Here is a 17,917-nt window from a genome sequence, read left to right on the forward strand (position 1 = left end):
AAAACAAAACAAAGAACGAATTTCAATATGCATACAATACATATGCTCCGTAGATGGAAAAAGTTTTGGTATTCTGCCAGGTGCCAGGAATCCTGAGATGTATCAATTTCGGCTTCTGGATATGTATGAAGAACGCCTGCCCACATCTAGGGTAGGCGAAATTTGTGAGGCATTACGCTTCCGATTAAAATGCTGTAGCTTGACTCGTAGATATGCAAACGCAATAGCTATAACTTTGGTGGCGCTTGAACCACTAAAGCCGTAGAATTGCATGGTCTGTACTGTACCATTTCAATATATATAGTAATACAAATATATGCTGCGCTTGATGATATCATTCGTGAATTGAACTGTAGCTACGTGCCAAAGTCCATCAAACCGAAGCCTAGACGGCGAGACATATATTTGTGTGATATATATATATAGATGTGAGAAACGTACTCGTCGGTAAGGCTCTGCTTGCTTTAACGGACCGCAGCACATCTAGCTAGCAACAGTCTCTCATTTTAAATGAAGTTGATAAGATATCTGTTCAGGTGTTCCTTGAACGGCCCACATAGACCAGCCCTTGTTTATGTATGAGGTTTAATTTAGCCTTTGGCTGGGTACATGGCTATAAGACCGTAAGTGCCTCTGTCAGGGCTCCACATATCTAGGTGGTCGATTCACAGGATAAAAATGGAATAGTATGTTTATTATACAGGGTAGATGTAAAGGTTGAAGATTGGTAGGAAGGGCTCTATATCGTGATATCCCGAGTAGTATAGCCAGGTAGAAAAGGATGGACATTGTGAATGCCTTCTATAGATAGGGCTGTCAAATTCTCTTGAAGTTTACCCCTACAAGTTAGTGAAAGGGTGTTCACGAATCTTAGCTCAACCGCTCTCCCGACAGACTCGAAAAGATATCTCCATTATATTCCCCTACTTGGCCGAGTTGCCGCGCAAACGCAATTGTTGGACGCCCCAGTGCGACCCTTCCTCGCCTTTGCGCCACCAAGTTTTCTCAATCTCCAGCCCACCATCTACCGCCGTAATGAGCGAATCCCACTCCTTGGTAGACCTCTCCTTACCGTTCAATGTCAGAACAACGGTCATGTCAATCTGATTCATGAATCGCTGCGAATCCTGCGCCAGAATATCGGGCACAACCATTTCGTCCAGCAGGATGCGCGACTTGGTTGGGTCCATAGCACTGACGATGTTGGAGAGAATTTCCACGCATGCACTGTAGTACGAATTAGCTATCAGAGCTATCAGAGCTATTTAGATGATTTCAGAGGCCTGTTCACTCACGCATCGGGATAGTCATGGAGAATAGATCGAAGAAAGTAGACGTCGGCGCCACGCACTGGGTTCGGGTGTCGAATGTCATGCTCCATCATGGTGACTTTATCGGTGTCGTCGACTCCGTGAATGACGGCAGGCAGGTCCTGTACGATAAACCTCAAGTGAGGATACTTTTGTGAAACTCGCCGGCTGAGATGACCCCGACCGCCGCCAATATCGACCACGGTGCTACCTTCAGGTAGACTGCTGAAATCAAACATCTCCTCTACGAGCGGCTTCGTGGCTTCGGTACCACCCATACCTAGGTCAAAGCGGCGGCCACGAGACTCATCCACCATGCTGTAATAGTCAAATAACCCTTTGGCAGCTGTTTCTCACTTTTCAGCTCGGCTCCTAGATAGAGATATTTGATCACCTACGATCGAATGCTAAAGAGAAAGGTGAAGGCACATTCCAGCTCGGAGGGTTGCCTTTAGTCTGCTGTAAAAAGTCCGAAAAGCAGGCGCCCGAGTGCATCACTTCATCACAACTAACTCGGTCTCGCTGGTGAGGACATCTTGCAGTTCATTATTGGAGGAAGGTACTCACGAGAAGCCTACTAAGGCATGAATGCCCGTCACACACAACATCTTTGAGGCATCAGTGTGCGCGTATTGGTCAGCCGCAACCTCCTCGAAGATGAGGCGCTGGGCACAGCCTCGAAGAATCCGTCCTGCACATCTATTAACTCACTGCCTTTCATGGGATAACATATAGACGTGGACGCTCATACGTAGTAAGTCCTCGGAGACTCCGGTTGCGGCGACGATCGTTTTGAGTGATGTGGGACTCGGTCCATCCACAATGATATCCTGTAGGTTGAGCTGGGTGGCAGCAGCTAAACAGGCGCTATCGAGATGGGACAACGCGTTGCTTAGGAGCCAAGGAACAGGGCCATGAATCAAGGAGCTGATGCGGTCGCAGGTGCGCACGATCTCCCAAGCCTGCGCGTGTTCCGTGGAGGAGGGACTTCTCACACCGTCCATGCAGTGTGTATCGACTTCCGAGAGCTTCGCTCCATCTGCAGTGCCCAGATAACGCTTTACCTGTTCTGAAAGTGTGTTTGCAAGACCCACGAGAGCGGCTTTGTTCGGCTGTGCCATGCTGATGAGGCTACGTCTAATGGGTTCAATCGAATGGTCTGGGCAAGGAATATACGAGAATAGAGGTTCGTGTCCGGTGTGCCTACTTATCCTGGTTCGACACTCGCAGCTTTTTTGCTTTTACAAGTTCACAAAACCCACTAAAGGATCAACAGAGAGCTGGGGAGTCGCGGAACTTCGGCCAGCGATGTACTGAGACTATTAACCATCCGAAGGCCCTTGGGAAAAGTGAAAAATAAACACGAGGGAATGTGTGTCACGATAGTGTTCTTAGCTGGTCCCTACTCGCGACAAATAGATATTACGGATTTCTGTAGTCGAAGAATTCCGAACCTGAAAGCCCCAACGTACTGCATTTCTCCGACGAACATAACATTGTCGGTCAGATGTGCAGCTCTTTTCTGCCTCTCGATCTCGAGTTAGAGTGTTCAGAGAAGTTGGTTTTCGTCGGTCAAACCTGCATACGTGACCCCCGAGAAGGGGATATTTTCGGATGCCGAATGCTCATTTTCAGTCTCTGCAGCAGATACGGCAGACGCGAAAATGACAAGCCATTCCACGATTCACCCAGTATCTAGTACTATCAACACCTGCCCTCCAGCCCACCATGATTCATAGCGTAGTTATGTATTCGGGGGCCTTGCTGGCTGTGTGGATTTTGGGGAAGCTGCTGGCGCGCAAACATACGCATCCCCCCCTCCCGCCAGGGCCGTGGAGGAAGCCTGTTATTGGTAACCTGACGGACTTTCCGCCAAAGGGAGCCCCCGAATGGTTCTTTTGGGCTAAGCATCAAGAGCGATATGGTACTGAGACCCTCTGAATATCCACCGACCTGACTTATATACGGTGCTAATGCTTCGGATATGTGCGAGTGAACAGGGCCCATAAGCTCTCTGGAAGTCATGGGGCAGACCATTATCATGATCAACAACGCTCACTTGGGTGTAGAGATCATGCATAAGAAGTCGGCCCTGAGTCAGACGATCCCAGATGCCCCCTTTGCGCATCTGTAAGCGAAGATCCTTTGCAGCGTGCTCCAGGAAACTAGCGCTGATATCATACTAGGGCCGGGTGGGGCATGAGCTTGGCTACGGAGCGCAATAAGCAGGCATGGAAGACGATTCGAGCCAATATGAAACAAGAAATCGGGACAAGGCGAGCCATTTCTATGTTTCATCCCAAGATGGAAATCGGCATTAGACGGTTCTTGTTGAGGACTTTAGACAACCCGGACGACCTTCGGTTCCATATCCGGAAGTAAGAAATGTCCGACCTTCACTGATAGCATGCGACATACTGAATCAGGGAAATGTAACTATAGGGAGGCAAATGCGTTCATGATGGATGTGGCCTATGGGTACACGATTGCGCCGCATGGGAAAGATGAGTTGTATGATCTGACCCAACGCTCAGTTCGGCAATTTTCCCACATCTTCTCGCCAGGAGAGTGGAGTGTCAATTTCTTCCCCATACGTGAGAAGACCTGCATGACAACACGCAGCTAATGCTGATCCTGAGACAGTGCGATATGTACCATCCTGGTTCCCCGGAGCCTCGTTCCAGATTAAGGCAGCAGAATACAAGCGGACCATCGAAAAGATGACTATGGTCCCCTATCTATGGGTAAAGGATCAGGTCGCTCGTGGCTGCTGTCGTCCGTCCGTTATCTTACGCTTGTTGCAGAAGGGGCACTATGAATCTGGATCGCATGAAGAGCAGGTTTTGGTATGGACAAATGCCGAATTCGTCATGGGAGGATCGGACACGGTAAACTCGGTTCTGCCCTATCCCTTTGGATAGGAAGCGCGTTAATCCATTATACAGACTGTGTCGGCGGTTTCTAGCTTCTTCGTGGCCATGGCCTTGTACCCCGAGGTGCAACGCAAGGCGCGCGAGGAGCTCGACCGAGTCGTGGGACCAACGACTCTGGCGACCTTCGAGCACCGCTCGCACTTACCCTTCATTAATGCCCTTGTCAAGGAGGTATTTCGATGGCATCCTGCTTCCCCTTTGGGTGCTCCCCATATCACGCAGGAGGATCAGATCTGGGATGGGTATCTGTTGCCCAAAGGTGCTCTCCTACTGCCGAATATCTGGTTGTTCAACCTCCGTTCATTGTTTCTCGTTTTAGCTATTAAGCTAACATAATTCTGTTTAGGGCCTTTACCCATGATCCGGGTGTCTACCACGACCCCATGGTGTTTAAGCCAGAGAGATTCCTCCATGGGAAAGGCTCACCACCGGAAACAGATCCCATGAAATATGTGTTTGGCTTTGGGCGTCGCATATGCCCCGGTCGGTTTGTAACAGACGAAAAGCTGTTTTTAGTTGCGTGCCACGCGATCAGCTGCTTCTTGATCTCGCCCAAGGATCTAAGAGCTCCGGAGCCCGACTGGTTGCCGGGAGTCATCAGTCAACCGGGCCCGTTTGAACTTAAGGTGGTGCCCCGCAGCCCTGCACACGAAGAATTGATTCGCTCAATCGAGACGGACCATCCGTGGAAGGATGCCGATGCTACTGACATCTCTCGATTCATGGCCAGACATCAGATGATTTGATAGAGATACACATTCCGTCGGCACTACGACTGGTGCTTAGAAGCGAAGATGACGTTGTCTATCCGGGCAATGTTTGAGCTAGGTAATCAGATAAGTTGTGTTGTATCTCTAGTAGATTCCTTTAGAACATATTGCGAAGTGGGTAGTTAATTGAGCTGGACATATCCATACGCTATCTAAGCGAGAAACTGTTTAGATCACCTGATTAATTCCAGTCGAGCGCGATAGACCCTGTATGATCATTCAATTTTGGCCTAATTATTATTGCATGCTTGGGCGTCGAGTCTAATTGTGTAGCAAGGCTGCACTCAGACGTACGACACTCCCTTCAGCTAAGCACGGAATACATCGAACCGTCTTTCCACTACTCATGGCAGACAGTCATAGGGGGAACACTTAAAGCCCGATCAGGGATCGATAGAGCGACTCTCGGACAGCGAGGCACATCGTTCTATCTAATGATGCAAGGCTGCATGGATGACCTCTATTTAAATGGCAGGGCAGAGGTCTTGTCGCTCCAATCCATTAGTACCTGCGAGGATTCTTCACATAGTATTTTGAACAGCCTTTACAATGGGACGAAATTGGTTCCAGGTCGCAGCCATGGCAGTAGTCCCCGTGGTGGGCATCATGGCGGCTGTCAATCCGACCATCTTGTCGTCGGCAGCTTCCTCGCTTCCGTCGCTAGGAGCAATGTTCACATCAGATAATTTTGCCAGCCAAATGGACGGGCGCATTCAGGCACAGGGACTGCTCAGCTCACACTTTGGCATGTACGGATGGCCGGGACAGTCGTTTGACTACGTGATTGTCGGCGGTGGAACGGCGGGCTTGGCCATGGCCCGTCGCCTGTCACAGGATGGCTCTGCCTCAGTTGCCGTGGTTGAGGCGGGAGGATTTTATGAAACCGATGCTGGCAATGCCACAGAGGTGCCAATGTATCTGTTCAACTACTTTTTCGACAATGGTAAGGTCAAGAATCCTCTGTTTGACTGGTATCAATACACCACGCCACAACCAGGGCTGGCACAGCGCGAGATGTTTTATATGCAGGGAAAGACCTTGGGCGGAAGCACTGCACGAGGAGCCATGTTGTACCACAGGTAAGTCACGGTCGTCGCGCCTGATTGACATCAGTGAGAGTAGAGTATTGACTGGAAGGCTCAGAGGCTCGAAAGGCGCATACGATATGTGGGCACATCACGTTGGGGACGATAGTTATACATGGGATAAATGGCTGCCGTATTTCCGGAAGAGCGTTCACTTCTCTGGTCCAGAAACTAACCCTCGTCCTGCAAATGCTACTGCTCTCAACGACAACACGGCCTTTACGGCTGCGGGAGGCCCCGTACACGTAGGCTATCCCTTCCAGGTCAATGCCATCTCGTCCTGGGTGGACAAGGCTCTGGCCAAAATGGGCTTCCCTGAAGCTCAAGGCTTCTCCAACGGCAACCTGCTGGGCCGTTCATATATCACACACACCATAAACCCTTACACCCGTCGCCGGGAGACCGCTTCGTCTTCGTATCTGCGCGAGGCACTGATGGAGAGTAATAATCTCAACATCTTCACGCGTACCCTTGTGAAGGAGGTTGTTTTCGACAATCAGAATCGAGCAACAGGAATAAGGGTGAGCACCGAGGGCTTTGAGTGGCAGATCAAGGCCAAAAAGGAGGTCATTATGAGCGCTGGTGTCATGCGTTCACCCCAGCTGCTGATGGTGTCAGGAATTGGGCCCAAAGCACATTTGAAGCAGCTTGGCATTCCAGTGAGATCCGATCTCAGCGGAGTGGGCCAGAACATGCAGGACACCATTATCCTGGGGCCCACAGTTCCAGTCAAGGTCGAAAGCCACAGTCAGTTGATGGGTAACAAAGAGACACTGCCACGAGCCATTCGTGAATATAACGAGCAGCGTAAGGGTCTGTTGACCAACCCAGGCCAAGATTATTTTGCTTTTGAAAAACACCAGCCAGGCATGCTGAAAGAATCCACCGCCGCCGATATCGACGCCGCATTTCCCCCAGACTGGCCGACCTTTTCATATATTGCCCTTGACGACACCTTTGTTCCACAATACGACGGCAAGAATTATTTTAGCATGTCTGCCGCTCTGATGACTCCCTTCAGTCGCGGTACGGTCACGATCAACAGCAATGATACCGCCAAGCCACCCATCGTGGACCCACAGTGGTTGGCCGATCCAAGAGACCAGGAGATGGCTGTCGCTGCCTTCCGCCGCTGTCGCGAGATTGTTGCATCGGACGTGATGCGTGAGGTCGTTGCTGGACCTGAGATTCTACCCGGGCCGCAGTATCAGACGGACGAAGAAATTCTGAACTATATCGCAGAGACATCCGATGCTTATTATGCCGGGGTAGGCACATGCGCCATGGGTAAAGCAGATGATCCTAAGGCTGTCGTGGATTCCAAAGCCAGAGTCTTTGGCGTCAAGGGTCTACGTGTAGTTGACGCTTCCATATTTCCGTTTGCTATTGATGGACAGCCCATGGGCACTGTGTATGCTCTGGCTGAGAAAATTGCAGCTGAGATGATGGTGGAACCGTAAATGGCGGTGGATCAGGTCGCATCTGGAGCTTTTACCGAGCATTAGCCAAAGGTCACGGTTGTGCTTTCGAAAGTATTCTGAACTGTTTCAATCGCTCGTATGGCGTAGCACTACCTAGATAGATCAATATTGTTGACTCGAAGTAGAATGTGTTGCATACCGTTCTCAAACTCGCATTGTCGATATGTTCACAATATGTCAACTTAAAGCTATCTGTATAAGAATCAGTCTAGCACCAGATAATAGACTTGGAGGATATCCAGCCTACACAGTGTAAACGGGTCCTATTTTGGTTTGTGAAGGTTTGAAAGTCATATCCTAGTCAAGGCAAATACAGATGTCATAAGTTGTACTAGGTTACAATTCCCTAGTGGCAGCCGCACCATCGAACCAACTGCTAGTAATACCATTTTGGTTCCAGTGTGAACATCCCACACATAATAGAGTTTGTCCGTGTACTATCTAGCAGAGCTTTATTCAACGTAGCGCTTTGAAAATCGAAATGTTCCCATGCTCCCTCAACCCATCCGCCATCCAACATAAACACTACAACTGAATCGCACAGCGCCGCGCCTTGGGCATACCGGCAATGAAACTATCGATCATGACCATGCTCTCCGGAGTAGTGGAAGGTGCCAATTTGGCTCCTGGGCAGCGACGGAAAAATGAGGCCGTAGCGAGACGCAGCTGCATCCAGCCAAGATGAATGCCTAGACATTGACGTGCCCCCTGGCCGAAGGGATTGAATGACATCTTCGCCTCTTCTGATAGCGACGTTCCCGGCAGCCACCGCGTGTGGTCAAACCTGCGGCGACGTCAGTCAGAGATCGGAAGTTGGAAAAAGGTAACAAAAACACTTACGTATGAGGGTCTTTCCACACCTTTGGATTCCCGTGGAGGCTCCAGTTCTGCGTAACGACCACGGCCGAAGGAGGGATGTAATACCCACACAGGGTGGCACCGTCTGAGGGCGGACTGCGAGGCATCGGCCCAGGGGCCGGTCCATACAAACGGAGACTTTCATGTATCACGGCATTGAGGATTGGCAGGTCTGCACAGGCAGCATCGGTGATATCCCCCTGCAGTCCCGCAACTTCAGACTCAAGATCAACCTGCAGTTGGGGGCGATTCAGCACACACCAGATGAGAAATGTCAGAGATAATGCAGTGGGGTCCGATCCAGCCAGCAGCAACGCCCCGGCATCGGTGATGATTTCCGTGTCATTGAGGCCGCCGATCTTGCTCTCCAAATCACCTGCGGCCAGGGCTTTGACGAACAGATTCCGGTCTCCGTCGGCATCGCGTGCACCGCGGGCAATTGCCACGACACCCTTTCCTGCTTCAAACATCGTCTCCTGCGAGAAGAAGATGTCGTGTAGCCGGGGCACCCCGCGTCCAAGCAGGCGACCTAGATAGTACAGCGGTGGGGCGAAATGCTGTAGCAGATGCGCTAGGTCGCCCATGCGACGTTCCAGCATTAGGACGAAGGGATCCTTGGTTCCATTGCGCACCGTATCATGTCCGCCATTGAAGGTCAATCTGCACACAGTCTCGTTGGCCATCAAAGTCCACCAACCTAGGATTTCCGCTTCGCCCTGCTGCGCGTCCTGGCGAATTTTCTCCACAGTCAGCGCAACAATGGTGCGAATCGTCGGCTCCCACAATTGCCGCAAACTATTCAAAGTGAAGCCCCTAGCATACAGCCTGCGTCGGGTGCTGTGCAGCTTGGCATCGCGGAAATTGAAGATGTTATCAACCGGACCGGGGGAGAGCAGCTTGTAAAAGGGAGCTTTGACGAACCCCGAGCCCATACGGTGGATTTGTTTAGCAGCCACGGGATCGGCTATGTCGATCTCCTCGGGGCCGATGAGCACAATAGGTCCATACGTATCGTGGAGGGATTGCACATAATAAATGCGATTGTTGGCAAATGATGCCCAGGCAAGCCGAGCGCTTGTCAAGCGTGCATACCAGGGACCAGGAACCTTGTGAAGAGGACTGAAATATGCCGTTTGAATGATCTAGTGGAGGACTTAAGACACACATTTTGCAAGTTGACCATGCAGAAGCTGCAGAAGTATGACTTACCTGGACAAATTTACTCGCAATCCAGGCGCCACCCACGGCGAGGATCCAGCAGGTGAGCGGAACGTCCTTAATGGCCCGAATGAGCTCTCTTGACGCAGTGTTCGTCATGGTCTAAAGGAGCGAGCAATATGGGACATCTAACTTGTGGTTGTCTTGGGATGAGGACGTCTATCATATTGCACCAGACCCTTGCGCTCAGCACAAGTAGTCGCTGCAGCACGGACTCCGGACGGGGAACGAGAGTCATGCATGCCCATTTGAACCGTTTCTCGCCCACCGGAATCTTGTTCCTTGTCCTTTCTGTTATTCTAATTACCGTTGTGCCTTTGTACATGACACTATTGCAATCGGATGTGCTCTACAGATTTACATTATGCGGTGTAGTGGGGCGTTTTCCTTCCTCTATGTATGATCCAGCCAGACTTACTATATAATCGATATATACTTTTAGAATCTAATGCTCCCTGGTGGATTAGCGATAGCGTGACACACTGATATTCCTGGTTCTTATTCAACTGGACTGGATACTAATGAAAGAATGACATAAATCTACCATTCGTAAATGGAGATATTCCCGTCTCGGCCGTCGGGAAATTGTCGCTCGCCGAATGCAAGTATTTGGGGAGGGCCTCATCGCTCTAGCCAAGCTCAAGATAATGCTCTCCATGTCACTCAAGTCACACTGATCATAACACAACATGACGTCAAAAGTAGACTACTCTCAGCCTGGCTCGACCGGGTATGAAATCCCGCCAGATCTCACCTGGATGGACCCGGCCAACCGCCCGTTGCGGGTCGTGACCATCGGCACTGGCATGTCGGGGATACTGATGGCATACCAGATCCAGAAACAATGCGCAAATGTCGAACACGTTTTGTATGAAAAAAATGCGGATGTGGGTGGCACCTGGTTGGAAAACCGCTATCCCAGGGCAGGTTGCGATGTCCCGAGCCATGCCTACACCTACCCATTTGCCCCGAATCCAGACTGGCCCCGATACTTCTCCTATGCGCCCGATATATGGAAGTACCTCGACCGGGTATGCAAAGTCTTTGATCTTCGCCGCTACATGGTGTTCCACACTGAGGTAGTGGGCTGCTACTGGAACGAAGACCGCGGAGAATGGACGATCCAACTACGACAGTACGGTGGCGGGAGTGAGCCACGAGAGTTTGAAGATCATTGTCACGTCTTAATTCACGCGACGGGGGTATTCAATCATCCGGAGTGGCCGCAAATCCCCGGCCTCCATGACCGGTTTCAAGGCCGCGTGATCCATACCGCACGATGGCCCGACGACTACCAAGAGCCGCAATGGAAGCAGGATCGGGTGGCGGTCATTGGCTCCGGAGCATCATCTATCCAAACGGTGCCCGGGATGCAACCAACGGTGAAGCATCTCGATGTCTTTGTGCGGACGGGCATATGGTTCGGAGTGCTAGCGGGCAACACTGGCAGCCAGACCAAGGAATACACGCCCACCGAGCGAGAGGAATTCCGGCGCAATCCCGCAGCACTTGTGGCCCACGCAAAGTCAATCGAGGACCAGGTCAACGGCATGTGGGGGGCCTTTTACTCTGGATCCAAGGGGCAAACGATGGCATCTGGGTTTTTTCGCCAGCGCACCGCAAGCTTGATCAAGGATGAGCAGCTCAGGGAAGGGCTTGACCCGCCCTTTGCATTTGGTTGTCGTCGCATCACCCCCGGGGACCCCTACATGGAGGCGATTCAGAAGGAAAACGTCAATGTACATTTCACCCCCGTGGTGAGCTGTACAGAGAAGGGTGTGGTAGGCGGTGATGGGGTAGAGCGCCAAGTCGACACGGTAGTATGTGCCACAGGCTTCGATGCCTCCTATCGGCCACATTTTCCCATTGTGGGCCGAGACGGCGTGGACCTGAGGGAGAAGTGGAAGGATTGCCCCAATTCGTATCTGGGCCTTGCGGTGCCCGAGATGCCCAACTTCTTCACATTCATCGGGCCGACGTGGCCCATCCAGAATGGCAGTGTCATTGGGCCGCTGCAGGCCGTCTCGAACTACGTGGTGCAGTGGATTAAAAAGACCCAGAATGAGAATCTCCGTAGCTGGGTGCCGCGACAAGATCGCACAGATCAATTCAACGATCATGTTCAGGAGTGGGTGAAGCACACAGTGTGGAAAGATAAATGCCGAAGCTGTATGTTTCCTCTGCCGATGCCCACGACTGGGTTTACTTACAAGAGCAATTTAGGGTACAAGAACAATGAGACGGGGCGTGTCAATGCCATTTGGCCCGGTTCTTCGCTGCACTATCAGCAGGTCATCGACCAGCCTCGCTACGAAGACTTCGACATCCGCTCCTTTTATCAGAATCCATGGGCCTGCCTCGGCATGGGCTGGACGATCCAGGACCGCAAAGGCCCGAAAGACACAGATGTTAGTCCGCACCTAGGTTTACAGGAGATCGACTCGAAATGGTGGGAATCAATCAAACATGAGGGTGGTTTCAGTGTAGCTTCTGACAATAACCTCTAGGTACGAAGAGGTGGGCAGCAATCCACGGATATTACAGGAGCAGCTCCACAGTCGTGGATCACCAATTGCACTGCATACCAGCAGAGGATTGAAATCCTGGTCTGCAATGGCGGCTACGTGGATTTCAGTAGTCCTGCTCGGCTGGGCACTTGACCCTTTCACGTAATAGAGTCTTATGTGTACAGATCAGAGTTGAACGGCAATCGACGATGATCGGTTCATACTGTACTAGTTCTAAACGACCTAGGCCTTTCATCTAAATGTTTTATTACAGATATTTCTTGGACTTGGGCATGGGACAATCCCCGAAATACTTGTAGGTCCAAGGAAAGAAATGGAATAGCAGCCCAGTCATCACATAGTATACCCCTTTCCACGGAAACGCCGTCCTATCCCCGATCGCATTGACACTCACATTCTTCATGTCATATCTCTTATCGTTCACATTAGCAATCTCCACCATCCCTGCTGCCACATCGAGGAAGGAAACTGGCGTCTTAGCGGCTTTTGTGCTGAGGGTGTGACCACGTTGCACGTCGTGCACTAGTCCGCCAGGTTTGACGAAAGTTGTGGACACCCAATGCTTCTGAGCACGTAGGATCTTCTCGGCCTCCGCTAGGTCACTGTAGAGATTACCAGCGGCTGTGTTGAGGATTCGGTGAATGAAGGGCGGAACGTCGGCGCACAAAGAGTCCTCGAGGCTAGCAGAAGATAGAACAATTAACTGGGGTAGCGACTGGAACCCTTCTGTTTGCAGCTTTCTGAGAGCGTTAAGCACGGCATTGGTACAGTCCTGGGCGATGGTACAGTATGGCATGTTGTCGGGAATCGCGACTACCATGAAGACAGCTCGCGTGCCTCGAATGCATTCGGATACTAACGATACATCCTCCAGTGACCCTTCCCACACTTTCACCTGACGGTGGTGAGCGATCTCGGGATGCAATCGGTTCAGCTTTGAAGCAGAACGGCAGTAGGCGTTGATCTGGTTGTCGGACGACTGCAGGAGGATGCTCAGTAGTGCCTGGCCGGTGTTGCCAGTAGCTCCTAGGATGGCGTAGCGACGCATTGCAATGTATAGTCTTTTCTGGGAATGCTCCTAGATGACAATCTCACAGATTGGTAGAGTATAGAGTCTACCCGTCGCCCTTTTGCTAAGGAGATCGTAGTCTATGATTCAATTCGGCCCGAGGTTGGAGACTGAATCTCGCTCTCCGAACATCCGTACCCGTAGAAGTACAGCACCACGGAGCTCTGAACACGAAATACAGTGCCATTCGCCGAAGGAAATCAATTTTAGATGAATTAGAATGATAGACTATTCATACATTTGTCGTACAGCTTTATCCAGCCGATTGAGTTTTGAGACTATTGTATTAGGTTGCCTCTAGTGGTTTAAGCTCTATATATTCATAGCAGGTGACAGTCAATCTATATCATGCTTACGGGATAAACTCCTCCAGATCTGGGAAATCATCCCAGGCTCCTTCAGTTCCACACCAACGCACCCATCGCAACATGATCGCAGAGACCTGTGAGTGCTGTCCGCGGCCTTGAGCCGACATCTGCTTGACCTTTTCGGTTTGCCGCACCCAATTCGGATCCAACATGCGCTCGACTGAATCCATTGTCATGTGTGCCAGTGTGAGAAAGTCTGCGTTCTTCAAAGGGAAACCTTCCTCTCCCTCAAAGGGTTGGCACACATTTTCAGCACACATAAGGGCTCGGATGACCTTGCATGTATGTCCGTCGTCCTGGTAAACACGTGCGCGCTGCACCACGTCAGACCACCCAGTTGCCACTTGCTTGGGTTGGTACCCGGTGATTCTATCTGGGTACAACTGTGGGCATCCCAGGGCCGCATAGGTGATCAGGTCTGAGCGTCCTTTCCACTCCAATAGCCGAGCTCGTGTCTCTATACTCATCCATTCCTGTCTAATAATGGTGGGGAAGAATACGGCAGCCGTCAGTGAATGCAGCATCACAAAGTCAAGGGCTTCAACTTTGCGCGGATGCTGGGCCGCACCACAGATGTAGGCAGAGGCTTGCAGTATCTCTGCCGTCTTGCGCGCGAGGTCTTCCTCCGTTCGCTCTACCTGGAAGTTGGACAAGTGGGGGATTAGCTCCTTGAGGGCTCGTTTCAGCAAGGCATCAGCAATTCGATTGTTGCCATCTTCTGGCCTAACTGCTGTGGCGACCACTGGATCTAGACGCATCCCTTCAACAATGGAGAGCATTGGGAGACTTCGTGGTCGTCCGTAACGTTCCAAATGCTGGTCAGTCGTGGTGAGGAACTCCGCAGGATATGATGGGTGGAGACATGTTGAAGCCAGACATTCCGCCGCTAGGAATGGCTGTTGAAACTCTAAGGCAAATCCGAGATTGATCAATGGGTGGAGAAAGCCTGTAGACATGATCTTAACAAATGGTACCAGCTGTATATTGGGGCCATAAATACCGGCAAACAGTCGGGCTAGCAGGTCCTCTGCCAGCGTGTCTCCCTTGAAAAGATAGTCATTCAAGACAGTGGGGATACCTTTCACCGCCACCTCGGCCTGGAAGAAGCGGACGTAGTCCCCATATAGCTCAAAGTTGCCTAGACCTTGCCGAAAGAACGCAGGGTCCCGCAATTTAATGTTGACGGAGGGATCGTTATAGTAGGTCAGAAGCTGAAAGGGCTTGTTGAAGTCATACGCAGCTTGCATCTCATCGGGAGTAGCCCCCAAGGCCCACAGCGTTAAAATATGGTGGCTAATGTGGTCTGGCTCGCTGGTCAGTAGAGGTACCGCTATGTATCAACCAGGATACTCACTGTGGAATCCCACAATTTCGTCATGAAAGGCGTGAAACTTTGAGTGGTTGTTCATGACTAGATCTGAGGCCCGGTCTGCGCTTCTCTGCTCCAGGTTTTCAACATGAGTGAAACCTGGTGTGTCTGTTGCAGAGAGCTGGATATTCCAAGGAGTGGCTTGATATGGTCCCTTCTCTGGGTCTGGTTTGCTAGCGACTGCTGGCGCGTGTGATCCCATGTTTTCACTCTTATCTTTTCACTCTTATCTTAGCTATGCAATATGTGGTTCTCTTCAATGTACCCCGGGACTCTTCGTCCTTCACGTCCACCTCCGACTAGTTTATATGCTCTCGGCAATTTTGCCTTCGCTGACCGAACATTCTCACTCTCTAACTCTCCGTTCCTGGCATGCGGTATTCCCTGCCGGTCGCATCCGAAGGTCAGAATGACGGGACAAGCGACTTGTCACCTATCTTCTCAGATGAGGTTGACGCCTCTGGCACCTCGTCAACCGGCGAATCCGAGCCCGACAGCGGCGATGACGCCTGCGACGATGACTCGATCTTGGACAACGAGGAGTGGCAGGAACTCCCCGGGGAACACTACCTCCAGGAGGCTGAACATCTCAACATCTCCCAGCTCCAACAGAAACACTATAGTACAAGGTTTCAGCAGACGTTGGACAAGACTCAGGAATATTGGGATCAGTGAGGAACAGTCACTCCTTAGCCTCGATACTACTGCCAATAGTACAGCCTTATCTCTAGATTTTGTCAGTAGAAAGTATAACCCCATTAAATATTTCCGCTGGCTGTCTAACTCAGAGAAGACAGTTTATTTTTATAAAGCTCTCTTCTCCTGGCAATATAATTGGTAACGGGAGAAAAAGAGCTGTCAAAATATGGGTATAAAGTACAAATACTCTGAAAGTAGTAGTATCTGATATACAAGACAGAGATTATATATAGGCTCAGCAGGGACACTATCGCCGAAGTATTAGATATAGATAGTATTGCCCGATATATCTGAGTAAGAACTCTGATTGATCGTATCAAGGTGCTGGCTATCATCACTAACAAGAAGAAACTGAAGCTTAGCCGCCGACCAAAAGCTATAATATATATCGAAAATGTGCCGGAGTTTGCTCGCGTACTGCTATCAACAACCGAGATAGTATTCTAGTATAGGTAGCTCCGGATTCAGCTACTTCTTTTCTGTCAACTAGCAACTATTACCGGCAAACACTCTGGGATACTCCTAGATCTATACTATCAGAATCTTATCTTGACTTTAGTCTATGATCCCGAAGGAGAACAGCCTCGACTCTTTATTTACCTGACTCCAGAATATACTAAGACCTTTCTAAAGAAAAAGAAACAGTAAGTCCCAGCAGCTTACGGATTTAACTGCTGTATAAACAGTGAACTATAGCTAATATATAGAATAGAAATATATTCTCTATCCCAGAGATTATCTTCGACGCGAGCTTAGTCCTCAATCTACACATATTTCTTTTACAGATATTTTTTCGCGCCTTCAAGTATTCAAAATATTTTTTACGGACAGAAAGATTTTAGACTGCCCCGAAAATTTATATAATCTCGGTATTCTAGATAATCTAGGACAGCAGAAATAAAAACTCAAAGATGAAATACTAAATCGATTTATATTCTGTCAGACTGTATATAAAGCCGATAGAATCCGAATTACTATAAAAATATAAATAGTAGGCAGAGTATTACAATATCAGATAAAGTACAGTAACAAGATCACAGAGTTTAAACAGATTACTAAATCCTATAGACTCCAGTACAAAGCCGCAAAAGCATTCAATAATAGCCATAAGTCGCTCTTATTTGCCCAGTTCTTATCTGTTCGGATCGCTTAAGTCTTAACCCTTTCTGCCCTTGAGCAACAGATGTAACAAACGAGGTCCAAAATGTGATATTACAGCATACTAGTATCAACACGTTTGTGAAACACTACAGTGTGGGTATACATATTGACGCCCAGGCAATTGTCTGTGGTTTATCGACCCAAAAGCAGTTGATGCGCTTTGCCGCTTCTATAAGCTGGTCAATCGATCCCTGGAGACCATACAGGCTCGATAACACCAGCTGTGTTAACCAAGTACCTCGCGTGCGTGCTTTGCAGGAACATGTGCGTAAACGTAAACAAATTCGGGACGGGAAGAAGCGAGCCTATGACAGCGGAAGGCGAATTCCTGTAAAGACTTGATACCAATTTCCGATGGGCAGCAGAAGAGCTGCCGCGCTCCTCTTGCCAGGCACAAAAACATGTCAAGGCTTGTGAGAAACAGTGTAAAAGTGCAAACCAGCGGTACCAGCGGGTACAGTATAAATTCTGAAATCAGTTGCACGCGAGCGCAATCGTCTGGTACGCGAGAATCTGGAACGATACAAGAACGAGCAGCCAGTAATTGACAGTGAGCGGCAACTCTCCGGGAAATTAGTGGACGAAGAGATAATAGGCACGCTAGAGCGAACTGAGTATATAACTACCCAGTATATGTTTCTGATCAATACCATTCTCACTATACCCGGTTCTACTGTTAAGGAGGAATATCAGGATCGAATCTCCGCGATTAACATAGTTATCGCTTTCTGTGATATAAAAGAGGGGTTGTTTACTAGACAACTGAATATTTTCGAGAAACAGCGCACCAATTATGCACCGCTATCTATACCCCCTTTAAAGTGGCAAGAGCTATGTTCTGTAAAGAATGAAGAATATATGATGCCTTTTTAAAGAAGGTAAGATTCTTGATTTCTACTTGATTCCTAGAACAAAGATAGGCCTTTTATATAGGCCGGAGATTATGTGGTTAAATACAAAGAGCCTTTATTCTAATAAAGAGTCTTTATATATTCACACACCCTCTTAATAGTGTGATTGAGGCCATAGAAATTTCCTAAAGAGAGAATATCTTCAATATTTATAATA

The 17,917-nt window shown here is 49.6% G+C and overlaps 8 protein-coding genes across 8 annotated transcripts; 5 read left to right on the top strand and 3 right to left on the bottom strand.

Annotated features, from left to right (window-relative positions):
- Nucleotides 1-923: 923 nt before the first annotated feature.
- On the bottom strand, nt 924-2,431 carry BDV38DRAFT_276010 (O-methyltransferase-domain-containing protein; the record flags this gene model as incomplete). Its single annotated transcript, XM_032058135.1, has 5 exons — nt 924-1,227; nt 1,296-1,656; nt 1,709-1,845; nt 1,878-2,001; nt 2,062-2,431. 5 exons carry the CDS (start codon nt 2,429-2,431, stop codon nt 924-926), a joined length of 1,296 nt encoding a protein of 431 aa, XP_031907442.1.
- A 607-nt stretch (nt 2,432-3,038) lies between these two features.
- Nucleotides 3,039-4,989, top strand: BDV38DRAFT_276011 (cytochrome P450; the record flags this gene model as incomplete). Its single annotated transcript, XM_032058136.1, has 7 exons — nt 3,039-3,234; nt 3,311-3,440; nt 3,497-3,688; nt 3,753-3,904; nt 3,954-4,198; nt 4,256-4,527; nt 4,590-4,989. 7 exons carry the CDS (start codon nt 3,039-3,041, stop codon nt 4,987-4,989), a joined length of 1,587 nt encoding a protein of 528 aa, XP_031907443.1.
- A 137-nt stretch (nt 4,990-5,126) lies between these two features.
- Nucleotides 5,127-7,987, top strand: BDV38DRAFT_23415 (GMC family oxidoreductase). The gene is made up of 2 exons (XM_032053208.1): nt 5,127-6,092; nt 6,157-7,987. The coding sequence occupies exons 1-2, from the start codon at nt 5,563-5,565 to the stop codon at nt 7,556-7,558; spliced, it is 1,932 nt and encodes a 643-aa protein (XP_031907444.1). The 5' UTR covers nt 5,127-5,562; the 3' UTR covers nt 7,559-7,987.
- On the bottom strand, nt 7,832-10,049 carry BDV38DRAFT_24052 (cytochrome P450). The gene is made up of 3 exons (XM_032053905.1): nt 9,647-10,049; nt 8,420-9,579; nt 7,832-8,363 (listed from the first exon to the last, which is right to left on the bottom strand). The coding sequence occupies exons 1-3, from the start codon at nt 9,752-9,754 to the stop codon at nt 8,105-8,107; spliced, it is 1,527 nt and encodes a 508-aa protein (XP_031907445.1). The 5' UTR covers nt 9,755-10,049; the 3' UTR covers nt 7,832-8,104.
- Nucleotides 10,050-10,344: 295 nt separating this feature from the next.
- On the top strand, nt 10,345-12,162 carry BDV38DRAFT_276014 (flavin-containing monooxygenase; the record flags this gene model as incomplete). The annotated part of the gene is made up of 2 exons (XM_032058137.1): nt 10,345-11,824; nt 11,879-12,162. 2 exons carry the CDS (start codon nt 10,345-10,347, stop codon nt 12,160-12,162), a joined length of 1,764 nt encoding a protein of 587 aa, XP_031907446.1.
- Nucleotides 12,163-12,430: 268 nt separating this feature from the next.
- On the bottom strand, nt 12,431-15,191 carry BDV38DRAFT_276015 (uncharacterized protein; the record flags this gene model as incomplete). The annotated part of the gene is made up of 4 exons (XM_032058138.1): nt 12,431-13,162; nt 13,671-14,566; nt 14,621-14,923; nt 14,975-15,191. 4 exons carry the CDS (start codon nt 15,189-15,191, stop codon nt 12,431-12,433), a joined length of 2,148 nt encoding a protein of 715 aa, XP_031907447.1.
- A 170-nt stretch (nt 15,192-15,361) lies between these two features.
- Nucleotides 15,362-15,664, top strand: BDV38DRAFT_288767 (uncharacterized protein; the record flags this gene model as incomplete). The annotated part of the gene is made up of 1 exon (XM_032061096.1): nt 15,362-15,664. One exon carries the CDS (start codon nt 15,362-15,364, stop codon nt 15,662-15,664), a length of 303 nt encoding a protein of 100 aa, XP_031907448.1.
- Nucleotides 15,665-16,985: 1,321 nt separating this feature from the next.
- On the top strand, nt 16,986-17,346 carry BDV38DRAFT_264632 (uncharacterized protein). Its single transcript, XM_032056294.1, has one exon. The coding sequence runs from the start codon at nt 17,003-17,005 to the stop codon at nt 17,189-17,191; it is 189 nt and encodes a 62-aa protein (XP_031907449.1). The 5' UTR covers nt 16,986-17,002; the 3' UTR covers nt 17,192-17,346.
- Nucleotides 17,347-17,917: the final 571 nt, after the last annotated feature.

The sequence above is a fragment of the Aspergillus pseudotamarii genome, assembly GCF_009193445.1.
Source record: "Aspergillus pseudotamarii strain CBS 117625 unplaced genomic scaffold BDV38scaffold_113, whole genome shotgun sequence".
Taxonomy (NCBI): Eukaryota; Fungi; Ascomycota; class Eurotiomycetes; order Eurotiales; family Aspergillaceae; genus Aspergillus; species Aspergillus pseudotamarii.

Bases quoted from the DNA above. Each gene is read 5' to 3' on its own strand.
- BDV38DRAFT_23415 (XM_032053208.1), top strand. From the start codon at position 5,563: ATGGGACGAAATTGGTTCCAGGTCGCAGCCATGGCAGTAGTCCCCGTG. The intron at 6,093-6,156 runs GTAAGTCACGGT...TGGAAGGCTCAG, and splicing joins GGAGCCATGTTGTACCACAG to AGGCTCGAAAGGCGCATACG.
- BDV38DRAFT_24052 (XM_032053905.1), bottom strand. From the start codon at position 9,754: ATGACGAACACTGCGTCAAGAGAGCTCATTCGGGCCATTAAGGACGTT. The intron at 9,580-9,646 runs GTAAGTCATACT...GTCCTCCACTAG, and splicing joins TTGCGAGTAAATTTGTCCAG to ATCATTCAAACGGCATATTT. The intron at 8,364-8,419 runs GTAAGTGTTTTT...ACGTCGCCGCAG, and splicing joins GTGTGGAAAGACCCTCATAC to GTTTGACCACACGCGGTGGC.
- BDV38DRAFT_264632 (XM_032056294.1), top strand. From the start codon at position 17,003: ATGCGCTTTGCCGCTTCTATAAGCTGGTCAATCGATCCCTGGAGACCA.